General features: G+C 48.4%; 1 protein-coding gene across 2 annotated transcripts in view; it reads right to left on the bottom strand.

The window, feature by feature from the left end:
• Positions 1 to 18,034, bottom strand: part of LOC126529740 (mitochondrial tRNA-specific 2-thiouridylase 1) — a 136,874-nt gene that overhangs the window by 51,977 nt on the left and 66,863 nt on the right. For both annotated transcript variants that reach the window (XM_050177242.2, XM_055069946.2), the window contains exon 6: positions 13,741 to 13,841. In XM_050177242.2, coding sequence (XP_050033199.1) covers positions 13,741 to 13,841 — 101 coding nt within the window. The remainder of the gene's footprint in view (positions 1 to 13,740; positions 13,842 to 18,034) is intronic.

Below are 18,034 nucleotides of genomic sequence, written 5' to 3'. Positions count from 1 at the left end.
CATATTGCATTGACTATGTTATTTGTATACCAATCATAATCAAAAATAAATTGCTATGTTCATTCCCTGTCATACTCGTTCCCTGAAACCAAGCCGACACTGGGGGTGCGTCACGGGCCAGAAAGGTCCGACAGCGAAAGGGTTAAGAAAAGGCACGGCATATGGTCATGTTTGTGTTATGAATACACTGGATTACGAAAAAGAAGCAGAGGGAAATCGCACGCTGAGAAGACCGATAAACATACAGCGTGACGCAACTTGAGAAATAATATTGAAATGTACAAGAATTTAGAAGACAAAAAAAGATTGAATCGTCGCGACGGCACATCACAGTCGCCGTAGGCATCGACGTCTCTATAATGAAATTATTTTTGAACAGTTCTGATAGCATCCATGCAACAGTGGTTGCTAGTGTGCTGTGAAATGCTCATATGCTCATATGATGCAGCCTAAAGCTCACGGCACGGTGCAACACGCGCTCACACCGAAAGCAAAACATTGCGCGCGGACATGCATGCCGACACGCAGTCTATCGCTGCAGACCCGTGCGATCGCTGCATTGAGGCTTCATTCTGTTATGCCCCATTTGGTTATACAGACAGCCCACTATAAGAACATATTTCACATAGTTTACTCTCAGCGTTTGGCTATCTTCCATGCAAGAAGCCGGTTCGGGAGACTCCATCGCGGCGACTGCGTGCAGTGGCGTTCACTGTACGTATTCGGTAAAGAGATAGCGTCTGTAAATGATTCTATGCTTTCAGTTTGCTCAAGATTATTATATCAACAGTCAAAAACTTCCTTCGTTGTGAGAGTACCTACATAAATGTCCAGGAGGGCTGCTGCATAGTGTTTTTATTGAGCGACGTAAGCGAAACCTATGAGGAGCGCGCCGTGTGATCCCTCATACTACGCAAGGGAGGCGCTTCCGACAGATAGCGACTCCGTAACTCCTCGCCGCCAATACAGTGGACTCTCTTTAAACGAAACTTCAAGGGACCAGCGAAATTGGTTCTGTTTATCAGGAGTTTCATTTACTGAGATACAAAGCTGAATATAATTGCATGAATACAAAACCAACAACCATGAGGATGGTGTTCTGTTTAAGAGGCAGTTCCATTTAAGCAATTTCCATTTATCGAGATTCCACTGTACACAGATGCAGCATGGGACTTAACGGGACACGTAATTGTGGCTGCTTCGGGACCCTCTGGAAATCGAAGAACCATGACAACAGCTTAGGTTGGCACAGCCTGCAGCAGCACAGCAGAAGCGGTTACAGTAGCACTGGCAATAAAGACTTGGGAGGGAGAAGACAAGCCTGCCCACATTTTCACGGACTCCCAGGTGGCCTGCCGACTCTTCGTCCATGGAAGAATCCCCAGGATCACCTTTAAAATCTTGGGCGATCAACAAAGACAAGAACATCACATTGTATGGTGTCAAGGGCATATTGGTGTCATTGGCAATACAGGGGCAGATGCTGTAGCTCACGAGACTTCAATCCGAGCAAGGAAGGACACCCCAGTCGAAAAAAACTAACAAATAATAGCTTGCGATGTCTCAGAACATCAACCTCGTTCACACCAAGAACGCGCCGCACGAAACCCACAATTAACAGTAGAGGAAGTCCGGCTATGCAGAAAAATTGAGATGAACACCTACCCACATCTGAGATGAGGTAGCATGCCATCTCGCCAACCAGATATGTCAATCAATGCCTCTGGTGTGGGGGGAGGCCATTATTGCCCCGTGTGACATGGGAGTGCAAACCATGGCCCCAAAATTGAAATTCACACCAATTAACACAAAATTCTTTTAGGGAGCCTTGGGCAGCCATCCTCGCCTGGACTTACCTAGAGACTCAACTGAGCCTCCTCAGCCAGGCTCGGCGCATGGTGGTGGCCCCCACTAGAGTCTTGGATTGAAGACCCAACCTCCAGCCCCTTAACCCTATTTTTCCCACATAAACTTGTTTCTCTCGCTAAGGCTGCTTCCCTAGAAAATCTATCCACCCATTCGTAATGCACAACACATTGCACTTCATAGGTATCCATGGGCTCCTATGGGGGTATATATGACAATGCCCTATGACTACATATTGCTATGAGGCACCACAGGAGTGAACGATAATGAGAGGACTGATGAAGAAGACAATCGCCGACAGTCGTGCGCACAGGCTCCATCTTGTTATGCCTGTTTTCTGCCCGTTGTATATATTGTGTAAATATATTGTCAAGCGCCTTCTCTCCTCGCGAAATTTTGATGGAGAGTGCGGCTTTTCAAGTTTCAAGACAGATCTATGTAGTGGACACTCCTTGGCAACATTTACAATGCCAGCGCACAGCAGGGACAAGAACGCTTCGAGCAGGTCACCAACCGTGCCTCAACCATCTGCCGCCAATCACACCATCGTCTTCACACAACCGCGTGACCCAGGTATGTTTTCCAGCTCTGACAACACCAATGTCGAAAACTGGCTTCAAGTGTATGAACAGGTGAGCACTAGCAACAACAGGGACCTGACTCTGATGCTAGCAAACATCATATTTTACCTGACGGGCATGGCACAAGTGCGGTTTCTGAACCACGAACAGGAACTTATGAGCTGGGAGGTGTGTAAGCAAAAGCTCATCGATCTGTTCAGCAAGCCCATCGGACGCAGTCATGCTGTGCAGAAAGAAGTTGCATGCCGAGTTCAGACTTGCATCGAGACCTATGCAACGTACATCCAGGACGTGCTCGCGCTTTGTCGCAAAGCCGATGACACGACGCCGGAGACAGAAAAGGTTGCACATATCCTGAAAGCTATCGCGGATGACACTTTTACACTTCTGGTTTTCAAGAATTCATCCACAGTGCAAGACGTCATCAATGAATGCCGACACTATAAAGAAGGAAAAAGTCGCCGCGTCACTCCAAACTTCACACGTCTTCCGAACACAGCTGCGACGTCTACCTGCGAGGACCTCCACCTCCCACCCGTTCCACCCAATCCTACTGCATCCGACAATACTGTGCGCATCATGCACCGTGAGATTGAAGCTGCCTCCCCAGTTCCCCTTCAAGTGTGTAACCCCAACGAGTCCCATGCAACCATTTCCCTTATCCAAACCACACTGCGTCAACAACTAGCAAACGCAGGATTACAGATGCTTGGCCCAGTCAACGATATAAATCGTCACTTACAGCGCAAACATAGACGGAGGACAAAAAGGACGACGTAGACAGGCGCTGTCTTCCAACTGATTTTTATTTTCAGAAACAAACGTATATACCCTAAAACACCAAGACAAAAGCGCCCTATAGAAGCAACAACCCGACATGAGAATGCATTCAGAATTTTTCCTGAGATGAACGAGAGCGCATGTGCGATCTCAGGAAACCCAGTTCTTTTTCTGTTAGTGCGATAGATGGCTTACTAACCGAGTCGCCATCGGCAATCGCTGCTGCTTCAATGATAATTCTGGTAGTTTCATTGGGATGCCTAGCCAAGATGGTCGTCTCCTCAAAAATTGGGACGCAGCCGCATTGTGCGCAGTGAACCCCTAGGAAGCCTTCCCGCCCTTTGCGAACTTTATTGCTGTGTTCTTGTAACCTAACGTTGATACATCTACCAGTCTGTCCTATATAAGACCTACCACATTTCAGGGGAATCTTATACACTATACCTTTCGAACAACCTGTAAACTTCTTCCTATGATTAATGCTGCAAATACTACGTTTCTTAGCCGCAGGATTGGTTCTGACGCAAAGCTGGGCCAGTTTTTTTTTGGAGCAGAGAAGACAACGTCGATACCTGCTCTTTGTCCTATTTTCTTAAGTTTGTGGGATATTCCATGGACATACGGGATAACAGCTGTTTTTTTACTTCGTTCATGTACCTGAGACTCAAAGCTGTGAGGATCAGTGCGAAACTTATTACGCAAGCTTTCCGAAACTGAGACCAGAAGGTTGCTCGGGTACCCTGCAGCCCTCAACCGAGCTACCTGTGCACTGAAACTGGGATCTATCAAATGATAACATGATTTCGTTAGTGCATTATGCAAGCAGGCCTGAACGATACCTCTCTTAACGATTTTTGAATGGGCAGATGCATACGATAACAGAGGCTTGTTAGCTCGCGGCTCATACATCCAGCATACATGTTGCTCGGTAAAAGACAACTTCAAAACTAAAAACCTAAGAGACCCATTATCCTGAAGCTCATGAGTGATTGTGAGGGGAGATAGGCATTCTTCGAACAGGTCTAACACTTGGCGAACAGAGGCGGCTACAAAGCTCTCCTCACAATTAAACAAAACCAAAAAATCATAGACGTAGCGAAAGGCTTTTTTGATTTTTGTATTGCCCATCCGTGACATGACGTTCCTGTCTAGGTAAGCCAAAAATAAATCGCTCAACAAGGGGGCGATGCATGACCCTATACATATCCCACTTTTTTGAAGGAAAACATTTCCATTCCATTCGGCAAAAGTTGAGCAAAGGTAAAGTTGAAGCAATTTGATAAAGTCTGAGACAGACACACCACATTCATTCTGGAACGCAATGTCACCAAAACAACTAATGGCTTCTTCGATAACAACCAGGAGCGCCTGATGCGGAATAGAATAGAACAAGTCTTTTATATCTATGGACATAGCCTTAAATGGGATATCAGCATGTTGTGACAGGTACAGGATCACCTCGTTAGATCCTTTAACCAGAAACGGATCACTAACATCTAGCTTCTTTAAGTGACACTGAAGCCAACAGGAAAGAGTGTACTGCCACGTACCCTTTTCAGAAATGATGACACGGAAGGGCGCTTCCGGCTTGTGGGTTTTTGCGGAGAAAAACATGCGAAGGGCCAATCCTTCCTTGCTGTCTACAGATTGTGCAAGATTACCCAAATTCAAATCCAATAAAGTGCGTTTTGCCTGCGATTTTACCTTCTTCAGATCAACACCAGTTCACTTAATAAAGAGAGAATCAATGGAAGCATTCGCTTTTTCCAAGAAATTACTCCTAGTTGTGACAAAAAACCCACCTTCTTTGTCAGCTGCTGCAAGACAAAGACTATTGTCGGTGAGGTAGGAAAACACCCTTTCAACAGGAACAGAGCATCTTCGAGGAGAGTACAACCGGAGCACGTCCACACCCTCAGACACGCAACGGTCACCCTCACATTCCGGAGCACGCCTCGACACGTCACGCACCATAGTAAGAAGTTCCACTGGAGTGTTCCTTCCCACTGTGGCGAACTTTGGCCCAAGAGCGAGAGTCTGTGCGACGAAGTCCGGCAGGGACACACCTACGTCTGTATGAACTTGCTTCGCTGCCTTGGGGGTAGAGGCCACAGGCCGGTTGCGAAGACGAAACAACTCCTGTTGCCACCGCTGCTCCAGGGCGCTGTCAATAAGTACATTCAGCTCTCGCCGTTTCTTGGCCTTGACTTGACGGCTCCCAGGACCTCGATCCACTTGAATTCTTAAAGATTGACGGTAGATCCTTGCCTGCCTCATCCATTCGGAGCGCATGATTTTACACACCCTTTTTCCATACGTTTGTTTCTGAAAATAAAAATCAGTTGGAAGACAGCGCTTGTCTACGTCGTCCTTTTTGTCCTCCGTCTATGTTTGCGCTGTAAGTGATGATTTATACCATGGAAATCCAACTAGCCCGTAGTCAAACCTTGCTCCAGTCAACGAACCTGACTACCAGCCACCTGCCGCACCTGAGTTATACAGATGTCCAACTATTCCTCCTTGTTATCAGAATTTCACAGAATGGTGCACTTCTGATAACAGGCCCCTTTGCTTCTGTTGTGGAAGCGTTGGACACATTTCCCACCGTTGACACAGCGCTTGGAACCCCGCAGCTTTGGCCGAGCTATTGAAACATCCGACGTCCAGGTGGTAGTTCCTGAGTGCCGATACACAATGACGATGACAACGCTCCACCATCATCACCAGCACGATCAAACCATTCCCCTTCGCCATCCCGACACCTGCCCCGCTCACCTCTGTGTCTTCGCTCTCCTTCTCCCTCATACTCCCGCCACTCTTCGGAATACTGATGGGCGCAGCTCTGAGAGGTGAGCCTGCCACGACGACCCGACCCGAAATTCCTCTGCTCACACTACCTGGACATCACAACCTCATCAACGTACATGTGGACACTATACCTGTCATCGCACTCATTGTTACTGGCACCCACATATCGATCATGAACTCAAACCTCTGCATTCGTCTGAAGAAAGTTCTTACCCCTGCTCCGATTGCTGTAGTCCGCGTAGCTGATGGTGCCCCTGCGGCTGTTGCTGGGTTGTGTGGTGCCCGTGTCACTGTTGCCGGATGCCACATTCCAGTATTGTTTTACGTCTTGCATCAGTGCCCACATGCCTTCATAGGATTTGACTTTCACTCAGCACATTCGGCTCTTACTGACTGCTCTGCAGGTGTGGAGCTTGCTTTACCTCATGCTGTTGAGCCCTCTGATCCTGCGGTAAATCAACTGTGCTCTGCGAATTACATTCGTCTACCACATCTATCTGTGACGTACATCGACGTCTCTCCTGATCCCCCTGTGGACAATGGCGATTACATAGTGTCGCCCAATGCTACCCTCCTCTGTTCACAGAATGTCATGTTCCCGCACTCAGTCATCAGTAGAAAGAGAAATGCCACAGGTCTCCCTATTGTGAATTTTGGACTATGCCATCAAGTGATACCCCAGGGTATCTCTCTTACCACCCTAGCTCCAGCCTCCGACTATCATGTTTCCGTATTAACTGAGCCTGCTGCACCGCCTCCTGCTGCTATTGATTTAAACCCTACGATATTACATAACACAACGAAGATGATCGACACTGACCTTCCAGTAACACATACACGCACTTTAGGGCCTGCTCATGTCGTAACAGGTCATTTTTTATTTCAATGACCGACCACTGGGCCAAACAACAGTTGTCAAGCATTGGATTAACACCGGCGATGCCAAACCCACACACCGACTTCCCTATCGTGTTTCCTCCACTGAGCGCCAAGTTATACAAAAGGAAGTTGACGAAATGCTTGCCCGTGATATCATCGAACCTTCTTCAAGCCCATGGGCATCTTCTGTCATGCTCGTAAGAAAGGACAACAGCTGACGCTTCTGTATGAACTTCCGGAATATTAACCAAGTAACAAAAACAGGCGTGTATCCTGTACCTCATATAGATGATGCCCTTGACTGTCTCAGTGGTTCCAAGCATTTTTCTTTGATAGACCTTCGTTCCGGGTATTGGCAGCTTGGAGTTGACGACATGGATCGTGCAAAGACGGCGTTTATTACACCTGATGGGCTCTATCAGTTTAAGGTGATGCCACCCAGGCTATTCGATGCTCCCGCCACATTCGAACGAATGATGGACGCCTTGCTTTATGGCTTAAAGTGGTCAATCTGCTTGTGCTACCTCGATGAGGGTCATTGTCTTTTTGCTGAGTTTTGACACACACCTCGAGTGTCTCTCGACAGTTCTTTCAGTGTTTCACAAGGGGAGACTTCAGCTCAACTCAATGAAATGTCACTTAAATCGCCGGCAACTTACTGTGCTCGGACACCTCGTTGACTCTTCCGATGTTCGTCCCAATCCGGAGAAAGTTCGCGCGGTCAAGGATATTCCTGTGCCCACTTGCGCAACTGACATTTGAAGCTTTGTAGGCCTCCGCTCCTACTTCCGTAGATTGATATGAAATTTTGCTGACATGACACGCCCTCTAACGGACCTCCTAAGAAAGACACGACTTTTGTCTGGGGTCCTAACCAAGCTAGTGCATTCACTGAGCTGACGAAACGACTCACGTCGCCGATTCTCCACCACTTTGACCTGTCCACCCCAACAGAGGTTCGCACCGACGCCAGTGGCCACGGTATCAGTGCTGTTTTGGCACAATGACAGCATGGTTGTGACCACATCATTGAATATGCTAGCCGTCTTCTTTCACCAGCCGAACGCAATTAGTCGATCACCGAATGTGGATGCCTCGCCCTCATTTGGGCAGTAGGTAGATTTCGCCCCTACCTCTATGGATGGCCTTTCACGGTCATCATCGATCACCACGCCCTATGCTGGCTTTCGTCTTTAAAAGATCCAGCTGGACGTCTCGGTTGGTGGGCTCTATGGCTCCAAGAGTACTATCACACAGTGGTATATAAGACAGGCCTACTCCATGAGGACGCTGACTGCTTGTCACATCATCCAGTAGACCGACTAGACCAGCCTGAGACCGACGGGTCAACTTGCGTCCTTGCGCTTACCGCGTTTGGCGACATTGCCAATGAGCAATGATGCAACCCTTACCTCAGGGGCATCATTGTCAGCCTGATGGACCTGCCAACTACACCCTCTTCACGTATGTTTGTGGAGCAAGATGGCATATTGTACTGTTACAACATGCACCTTGATGGCCCTGAACTGCTACTGGTTGTTCCCAAGCGTATGCGTGAGACTGTGCTCACACAGTTGCATGATGCCCCAACCACTGGTCATCTGGGAGTCTCAAAGACATATGACCGTGTTCAGCGTCATTTCTTCTGGCCCAGTATTTACCGTTCCGTTTGCCATTATGTCACCTCCTGTAAATCTTGTCAGCACCGCAAAAAACCAGCAGCCCTATCAGCGGGCCATCTTCAGCCCATTGATATACCATCTTTGCCATTCTTTTAATTGGTCTCAATCTCCTTGGCTCTTCTCCTCTAGTGCTTAGTGGAACAAGTGGATAGCAGTTGCTGCAGACCCCACCATCCGGTACGCGATCACGTGGGCTCTCCCTACCAGTTGTGCAACTGATGTCGCTGACTTCCTTCTCGACGCAGTGATCCTTCACTACGGCGCTCCCTGACAACACCTTACCGACCGGTGCCGCTACTTTCTCTCACAGGTTGTCCAGGACATCTTGCACACATGTGCTACAAAGCAGAAGTTTACAACGGCCTATCACCCTCAGACCAACGGCCTCACAGAGCGGCTCAATAGAACTAACCACCGTGACTGGGATGCCGCTCTGCCGTTCGTCACATTCGCCTACAATATGTCCCGCCATAATTCTGCTGGTTTCTCTCCATTTTTTTCTCTTGTATGGACGAGACCCTATACTACCATAACACGAAGATTAAGAGCAATTGGCAACGCTCCGTGCCCATTGCGTTTGCGCACGCCATCACCGTTAGCCTTTCCTTGGTTTTCTTCCTGCTGACACAATCGTCACCTTGAAAAGTGATTGTTTTGTTGGGAAGAAGTTTGGAATAGAGTGCCGTCGTGTCTGTGTTGAAGACGCCGTCGATTGAGTAGGAGGCAAGGTGATCTCCAGAGATCCATTCTCTGCATACGGCTGCATCAATGTCTGCCTTCTCGTCGCAAACAGTCTTGAAAGTGAGCTCATGGCTTTCCTTGAACCGTGACAGCCGCCCATCCAATTCTTTAACAGCCATCTTGGTTGCGAACTGCCTCGCCTTGGCTGCAATTATCCGCCCACTGAGTGGGAGATTCTGCCTACAAACCTGTTTTATCCACATGACAAGAGCGTCTTCAAGTTGGGGATGTGCTGACATCCACAGCCTCTTCCTGGATGGTTGAATTTGCTGCTTTTCATATTCAGCGATGATGGACTCCCTTTCTTTGTACAGTCAAACCCGGCTATATCGAACTCGCAAAAAAACGCCTATCAGTTCGATATAGAGCATAATTCGATATAAGCCTGCTAAATAATTGGATGTCATAAAAGCACATCCCATTTATAATATCACTTTATTGACGAAACTAGCTTAGGTTCACATAAATTAGTCCTGCATTTTCTTCTGCTTGGGCAATTTCGCTGCCTGCGACGCACGCACTTCCCCACGTTGTCTAAGGAGTCCAAGCAGCTGAGGCCGCAACCTTCCGCATTCGCGCAGAAGCACCGGACTAATGCGAGTGCACCAATCACTTCGGAGGATGTGGGCAAAGGACAGTAGTTGCTTTCCTCAACGTGCCTACTTTCATTTGTGCTAGGTACGATGTCGGCGATGTAGTCTTCGTTTCGGCATCTACCGTCATCGCGACACCATCATCTGCACTCACAAACTCGTCCAGCGTTGATTCGAATGTCCCGGAAATTTTGACAGCTCGCTCCAAACTTCGGCAACACCGGCAACGGCTTCGTCGCATTCATCAGAATTTAGTCATCACCGAGCACGCGGAAACCGGCACGTATGAAGAACGCCTCGTACACGGCCGTGCGTACGCGTCAGGCGCCATGGGCACCGGGTTGCGAGTCTGGCCACTTTAGCCCTAATTGTGCTGAGAGTGCTCCTCGGAATCTTGCACGCTGCGGGGATATCGCGTTCGACGCGATTTATGATTTCGATCTTCACGACGAAAGGCGAATTCTGCCGCTTCATCACGGCAACACTGCGGGAGAAGGCCCACAAGGCGCAAACACGATAAACCAGAGAAGCAGCCAGACAACTCGCACTTTCGCCATCTTGCACGAAGAGCGCACAAGAGCCTCTGATTGGCTGTCTGAGCAAGCGCTGCAGGCGGGCCAGGATCATTTTTTGCTGGGGAGTGTCGATAGATAGTGATCTAAAGAAAGGAAGGACGCTTGATTCTGCAACCCGTGAGGGAGCACGGCGAAGCGTCGTCAGGGGAGAGGGAGTGGGAAGTGAAAGATGATAGAGAAAGAGGGAGGATAATAGACTTCACTATGCGCGACAGGGGGTGTCGACGGCTCGCCCGAACAGCCCGAGGCAGCGCCGTCACGGTAGGGAGAGCGGTTGGATGGAGCCGCGCCGCCGGGTTTCCCCGCTACCGCGAGGGAAAGCCAACTTCTGGGGGCACTTTCCCGCCGCTTGATGTTCGATATATCGGGAGTCACTGCAATATTTGTTCGATGTAAGCGTAATTTTTGCTATATATACTCATTGTAACTATACCGTGACCAGAAATTGTTCGATATATAGAATAATTCGATGTAAACGGGTTCGATATAGTCGGGTTCCACTGTATACGTTCACAGCGTGCTCTTTGTGATGTTGTATTTCCTGGAGATTTCTGTCTTGCAAAGGGCACCTTTTTCAACTTCATGCAGAATCTTCACCTTCGTTTGAGATCCTTTGGTGGGCGATACGTGCCCTGGCTCGCTATGATGCTTGCGAATGTGCACCCTCCGAAGCCTAGCCAATACCTTGTACCTCATGGCACCGAGAATGACACCATTGAGCGACCGGGTCAACTGCTTCTCATGGGACAACTGCTTCCCAATGCGCGATAGCCGTAGCATTCAAGGGCAACACATGACCAGATTAGAAGAAAGGAGGAGGGTTCACTGCCCTTTTCTTTGGGGAGGCACATACACGTGTGTTCTGGCACGACGCAGAAACGGCACCTTTGCCATTTGAAAGAAGGTGAACATTCCGCCACGCTTTCTTTTTTTTTTTTTTCGCGCACAGTGTTGAAAGGTGTCTTCTAAGCTTTTCCTCTATGGTGGGGTCAGAGCAATGCTGGTCGGAGGCACTGCTGTGTGATTTGGTGTGCTGCTCAGAGCATTGTCGGAGCGCAGTATGTTCAAATTACCAGGCGTTTTTGCCCATTAGAATACACATAACCTTGATGGGACCACAGCGTAAATTCTAATTAACCGGCAGTCTAAATGAGGCATGTTTAAATTAACGAGATTCAACTGTGCATATATATGCAGTGCAACTGACAGTAGTCTGCTATGGAGTGCCATCAGTTGCACTTCACTGCAGAAAAGGTAGGACATGCGTAAATTGAGCTCCTGAACAACACTTTGCAACGTGGTGAGTGCAGTTTAGATCCTGGATCCGTTGCATCAAAGAGGTGCGACATAATGCTAGTGCATTTGTCTCGAATTTACTGTTAAATCACCACTGAATTTCTTTTTCTGCACATCATTGCCAGACATAAGCAGTCATATTTGTGCAGCCAAAAAGACAGTGTACTTAGCAAACTCATTGACTCTCTACAGGGTGTCCACAATTTCTCCCCAAAGAATCCTCCTGTTATATCCCTTCCAAAAATTTCTCATTTTAGCATCCCAAACAAGTAGATGCTGCATAACATGAGTGATGAGCAGCTCATTGAAGAGAGTGCAAGACAATGCAAATTGGCACTGGATGTCGTCTGCTAGATCACCTGCTCAAGACAGCGAGCTCCCCGTGCCACTGCTCATGAGCCATTGGTTGCTGTATCGCGGCTTTTTGATTTTTCCAGATGTTCTGATCATGATCACAGTGGTGTGTACGGCTCCAAAAACAGGTTTTGGGCAAGAAGGCTTACTCACACGACAGCGGATGTGCACCTTAAAGGCCAAAGTTGCTTGAATGTGAAACAGGCTTATACAGTCGAACTCGGTTATATCGAACTCGCAAAAAAACGCCTATCAGTTCGATCTAGAGCATAATTCAATATAAGCCTGCTAAATAACTGGATGTCATAAAAGCACATACCATTTATAAAATCACTTTAATGATGGAATTAGCTTAGTTTCGCATAAAATAGTCCTGCATTTTCGTCTGCTTAGGCAATTTCGCTGCCAGTGACGCACGCACTTCTCCACTTTGTCTAAGGAGTCGGAGCAGCTGAGGCCGCAACCTTCCGCATTCGCACAAAAGCACCGGACTAGTGCGAGCGCACCAATCACTTCGGAGGACGTGGGCAAAGGACCGTCGTTGCTTTCCTCATTGTGCCCAATTTCTCTTGTGCTCGGTACGATGTCGGCAATGTAGTCTTTGTTTTCGGGGCTCTCCTGTGGTCGCGACACCATCATTTGCACTCACAAACTCGTCTACCATTGATTCGTCAACAGCTTACGGAAACTCTGACAGCTCGCTCCAAACATCAGCAACACCGGCAACGGCTTCGTTGCATTCATCAGAATTTACAGTCATCACCGAGCACGCGGTAGCCGGCACGGCCGAAGCAATTTCGGATGAACCACTCGTACACGGCCGTGAGTACGCGTTGGGTGTCAAGGGCACTGGGTCGCGAATTTGGCCGCTTTAGCCCTAATCTCCCCTTATTCTTCAAGATCGTGCTGAGAGTGCTCCTCAGAATCTTGCATGCTGCGGGGACATCCGACTTGTCACCGCGTTCGACCCGATTTATGATTTCGAGCTTCACGACGAAAGGCGAATTCTGCTGCTTCATCACAGCAACAGTGTGGGAGAAGGCCCACAAGACGCACTCTCAATGAACCAGAAAAGCACCGAGACAACTTGCACTTTCGCCATCTTGCACAACGAGGGCACAAGAGCCTCTGATTGGCTGTCTGAGCAAGCGCTGCGAGTGGGCCAGGATCATTTCTTGCAGGGGGGTGTCGACGGCTCACTCAACATAGCACAGTCACGGTAGGGAGAGCGGATGGATGGAGCCGCGCCGCCGGGTTTCCCCGCCACGAGGGAAAGCCAACTTCTAGGGGCATTTTTCCGCAGCTTGATGTTCGATATATCGGGAGTTGTTGCTATTTTTGTTCCATGTAAGCGGAATTTTGCTATATATACTCATTGTAACTATTACCTTGTCCAGAAATTATACAATATATAGAATAATTCTATGTAAACGGGTTCGATATAGTGGGGTTCGACTGTAGTGCTCGCTTCTATTTTCATGATAGCACTAATGTTGAAACTCTGCTTATAAAAAAATTTTTTTCTGGTTTTTACAGCTTCCAGATAACTGAACTTTGCTCTAGTTGAACAAACAAATTTGCTTACCACGCTGATGCACTGGGTGTGAGGACAGAGCCGTGCGACATAGTAGGCTGAGCGGTAACCACCTATGTGGCAGCGCTGACCAATCGTCCAAGAGTGGACTCCTGCAAGCAACATGCATTAACGGAGTTAGTGAAGCCAGTTCTTATGATCGAAAGCTCAAGGAGCCATGGCATGGTCATTCAACAATTTTCAGCTTATCATGGTAACTGAGCACAGAAAAACCATTGTGGTTACACACACACAATAAACAAACAAGTAACAGCTAGGCTCGCGAAGCGCATTTTGACCCGAAATATTAACTTGAAATCACTGCCACCAGGACAACCCCCCCAACAGCAACCCTGGCTGGCTTGTGTGACTTCAAGAATTGCAGGGCCACCGCCATGTCGTCTGTTCCAATACATTTCAAAACCATGTGCACGCTGTGTTAAAACTCTTCTTATGCTGCACTTTTTAGCATCCAACCGTGCAGCAAGAGCATCACTGTTGTAGTTTGCTCACAATATTTTTCACACAAGCAAAAAATATAGCTCGAATGAAAGAATGCCTGCAAATATTTCTCATACCGACTGCCAAGATGAACACATGAAAACGAAACTGCACATGTACAGTGCACATTGACCACACAGAATGCAAGTCATGTCATCACTTGTTAACGTTGCCAGACTGCTGTATGGATCAAATGCAATAATAAATAAATTCAAATACACATTTTTTAGCACACGCAATGCATTCAAATTATGACAGCTTGCTATGGGATGCGTATGGTGTAACATGCAATGTGTAATTGGCAATGTAATTGGCATGCAATGTAAACGTGGCACTTTCAGCGTTCGGCAATCTCCAGTCATTTCCGTCCAACAGCTCTGTGAAGGCACTGAAGGACTTCTTTGTAGAACATGGTGTTGACGGTTTATGCTGAATGTACAAATTCCTTGTAGACCACCCCAGCTTGTTTAAAAAAGACGTTGAACACTGTCTTTACCTTGGACTTCTACATTCTCGCTTTCTTAGGGTGTGGGGAGTTTGCGGTGTGCCACTCCATACTTTGGCACTTGGTTTTGGGGTAGTACTGGAGCATGCATGGATAGTCCCCTGTCATTACACCTTCTAAAAAGACCCATTCACTTTCTAACTGCACTAACATATTGTTACGGTGAAGGGAAGGAAGAAGTTGATTTAGACAAGAGGAAGACGAAGACTGGCAGTTGCCTGAACGCCATATACACCAGTTGTATATATACTATATTTTACACTCGTGGGCCTGCTTTCTTCCAGCAACATTTTGGTGGAAGGTGCGGGGTACAATCACGGAACTTCGCAGCGGACGTCACCTACCTGCCGCCACAATGGCAATGGCGAAGACCCGCCGCGGTTCGTTCAGCCGACAGGACCGGAAGGTATAACGTGCATCGTTCACCGTGAGCTTGAGGCCATGGCTCCGGCTCCAGTTCGTTCCAACTGTCGGGAAAGCGTGCCCACTATCTCCCTTATACAAGCGGTCGTTCGGGAGGAAATAGCAAGTTTGGGCATTCCATCTCTCTGCTCAGTCCGCCATACGAACACCTACCAGATTTCTCCGGCCGCTCGCTCCCAGACGCAAAGCTTTCCGCCACTCCGTCGCAACCCAGCTGACTGGCGCACAGCGGATGATAAACTCATCTGTTTTAATTGTTCCGGTATTGGACACATCGCCCGTCATTGCTGCAACAAGTGGTCATCGCCTCCTCGGTGGTCGTCTCCGAGTCACTTCCGCCAAGTGCCAGACAATCGTACTTTTTCGCCCTATACGCAGACTAGAGACATCAACGCCGACAGTGCTCCCCCAAGATCCAGCTGCTCCCCATCTCCGTAAGGCCGTAGGTCCTGTTCATCTCTCGTTCACCGCTCTTCTTCCCCTTCTGCAACCGGTCGCTTCACTTCGGGAAACTAGGTGGTGCAGCTCCCGGAGGTGAAGCTGCAACTCCGACCAGGCCCACAAATCCTCTGTTGACCCTGCCTACCTGTGGAAACCTACTGGACATTGAAATGATGGCGTTCCTGTTAGATCTCTTGTTGATACAGGAGCGCAGCTTTCAGTTATGAGCGCTGCTCTCCGCCGAAGGCTCAAAAAGGTTCTGACACCCGGGGTACCGTGCACTGTGCGAGTCGCCGACGGGAGTACTTCACCTGTCCTTGGAATGTGCACAGCACGTGTGACCATTGGGGGCCATTATACTGTTGTTCTATTTATTGTCCTTGAACACTGTCCGCACGACCTAATTCTCGGCCTCGACTTCCTTTCGAAACACTCTGCCCAAATTGACTGCTCCGCAGGATTTACTGCTTCCTGCCGACGCAACCACTTGCGCTTCACACTGCTTATGTTCTGCTGAGTTTGCAAGGCTGTCTCCACAGGCGGCTACAAATGTCCTCCTGACGCCCTCTCCTCCCGTACCTGATGGCAAGTACGTCATGTTGCCCCTTACTGACGTGGTTTTGTTGCGCAATATTGCCCTACCGAGCACCCCAATCCAGATCCACGAAAACTGCGCTCGCGTGCCCATCCTCAATTTTGGATTTTCGTCGCATGTGCTGCCACACGGTATCGCCATAGCGCATATCACTCCTTTGGGAGAATTTGAGATTTCTTCTTTGACCTCTGAATTGTTCCTCAGTACCAACAGACCTTTGTCACCCACTCCTTCGTACTCGACGCCTGCGGACGATGTTTCTAAGATGATCGCCCCTGACCTTCCTTCCGAGCAAACAACAGCTCTCCGTCACCTCCTGTCATCTTATCGGGACATCTTTGATTTGAACGACCGTCCACTTGGCCAGACATCTGTTGTCACGCATTGCATCAACACCGGTGACGCCAGCCCCATTCATAGGCGGCCATATCGTGTCTCCGCAACAGAAAGGGCCATCATACAGAAAGAGGTAGACAGGATGATGGACAAGGACATCATTGAACCTTCCAGTAGCCCGTGGGCATCACCGGTTGTCTTAGTAAAGAAAAAAGACAACTTGTGGCGCTTCTGCATTGACTACCGTCACCTCAACAGGATAACAAAGAAGGATGGTTAGCCCCTGCCACGCATAGATGACGCTCTTGACTGCCTTCACGGATCCCAATACTTTTCATCAATAGACCTCCGCTCTGGCTATTGGCAAACTAGCGTCGATAAGATGGACCGCGAGGAAACCACCTTCTTCACACCGGATGGTCTGTACCCACTTAAAGTCATGTCCTTTGGAGCGCATGATGGACTCTCTCTTGCGCGGCTTCAAGTGGTCTACATGCCTCTGTTACCTCGACGATGTGATTGTGTCTTCACCAAACTTTGAGAGCCATCTGCGGTGCCTTACAACCATACTCTCCGTGTTTCGCAGGGTTGGCCTTCAGCTAAACTCCTCCAAGTGCCATTTCGGTCGCCGTGAAATTAACATGCTCGGCCATCTCGTAAACGCCGCCGAAATCCAACCTGATCCACAGATAGTTCATGCCGTGCGAAATTTTCCTGTATCTTGTTCCACAAACGATGTCCGTATTTTTCTGGGCTTATGCTCTTATTTTCGGCGATTTGTGAAAAATTTTGCCGACTTCGCTCACCCTCTCGCTGACCTTCTTAAGAAAGACATATTTTTCTCTTGGGGACCACTACAGGAGAAAGCCTTCTCTACCCTGATTGAGAGGCTTACAACTTCCCCGATTCTGTCACACTTTGCTCCTTCTGCGCCCACTGAAGTACGAACTGACGCAAGTGGTCATGGCATTGTCGCTGTCCTCGCTTAGCGTCAACCGGGCCAAGACCGTGTCATCGCTTACGCTAGCCGCCTTCTTTCCACGTCCGAGCGAAATTACTCCATTACTGAGAGAGAATGTCTCGTGCCCGTATGGCCGGTCGCGAAATTTCGACCGTACCTTTTCAATCGGAGCTTCTGCGTCGTAACCGATCATCACGCCCTCTGCTGGCTCTCCTCTTTGAAGGACCCAACTGGACGACTTTGACGTTGGGCATTGCGTCTACAAGAATATACATATTTTATTATGTACAGTGCAGTCCACTTATAACGATATCGAGAAAGACGAAAAATATGATCGTTATAACCGATGATCGCTATATCTGGACTGCAGTTATCAAAAAAAAAAATTTAAACGCGTTTGCGCTCTTTACCTTTGCAGCTCTGAACTCGAATTCGCTACTTGCTCTAAAGGATAGATGATGTATACAGTAGGCCGTGAAAAACAAACTTTATTTCTAGCACCAATGACCGTGTCAAGGATTAGGCGCGCCGAAATAGTCCGAAA

This window comes from Dermacentor andersoni, chromosome 9 (genome assembly GCF_023375885.2).
Source record: "Dermacentor andersoni chromosome 9, qqDerAnde1_hic_scaffold, whole genome shotgun sequence".
NCBI classification, from domain to species: domain Eukaryota; kingdom Metazoa; phylum Arthropoda; class Arachnida; order Ixodida; family Ixodidae; genus Dermacentor; species Dermacentor andersoni.
This window is presented reverse-complemented; position numbering and strand designations above follow the sequence as displayed.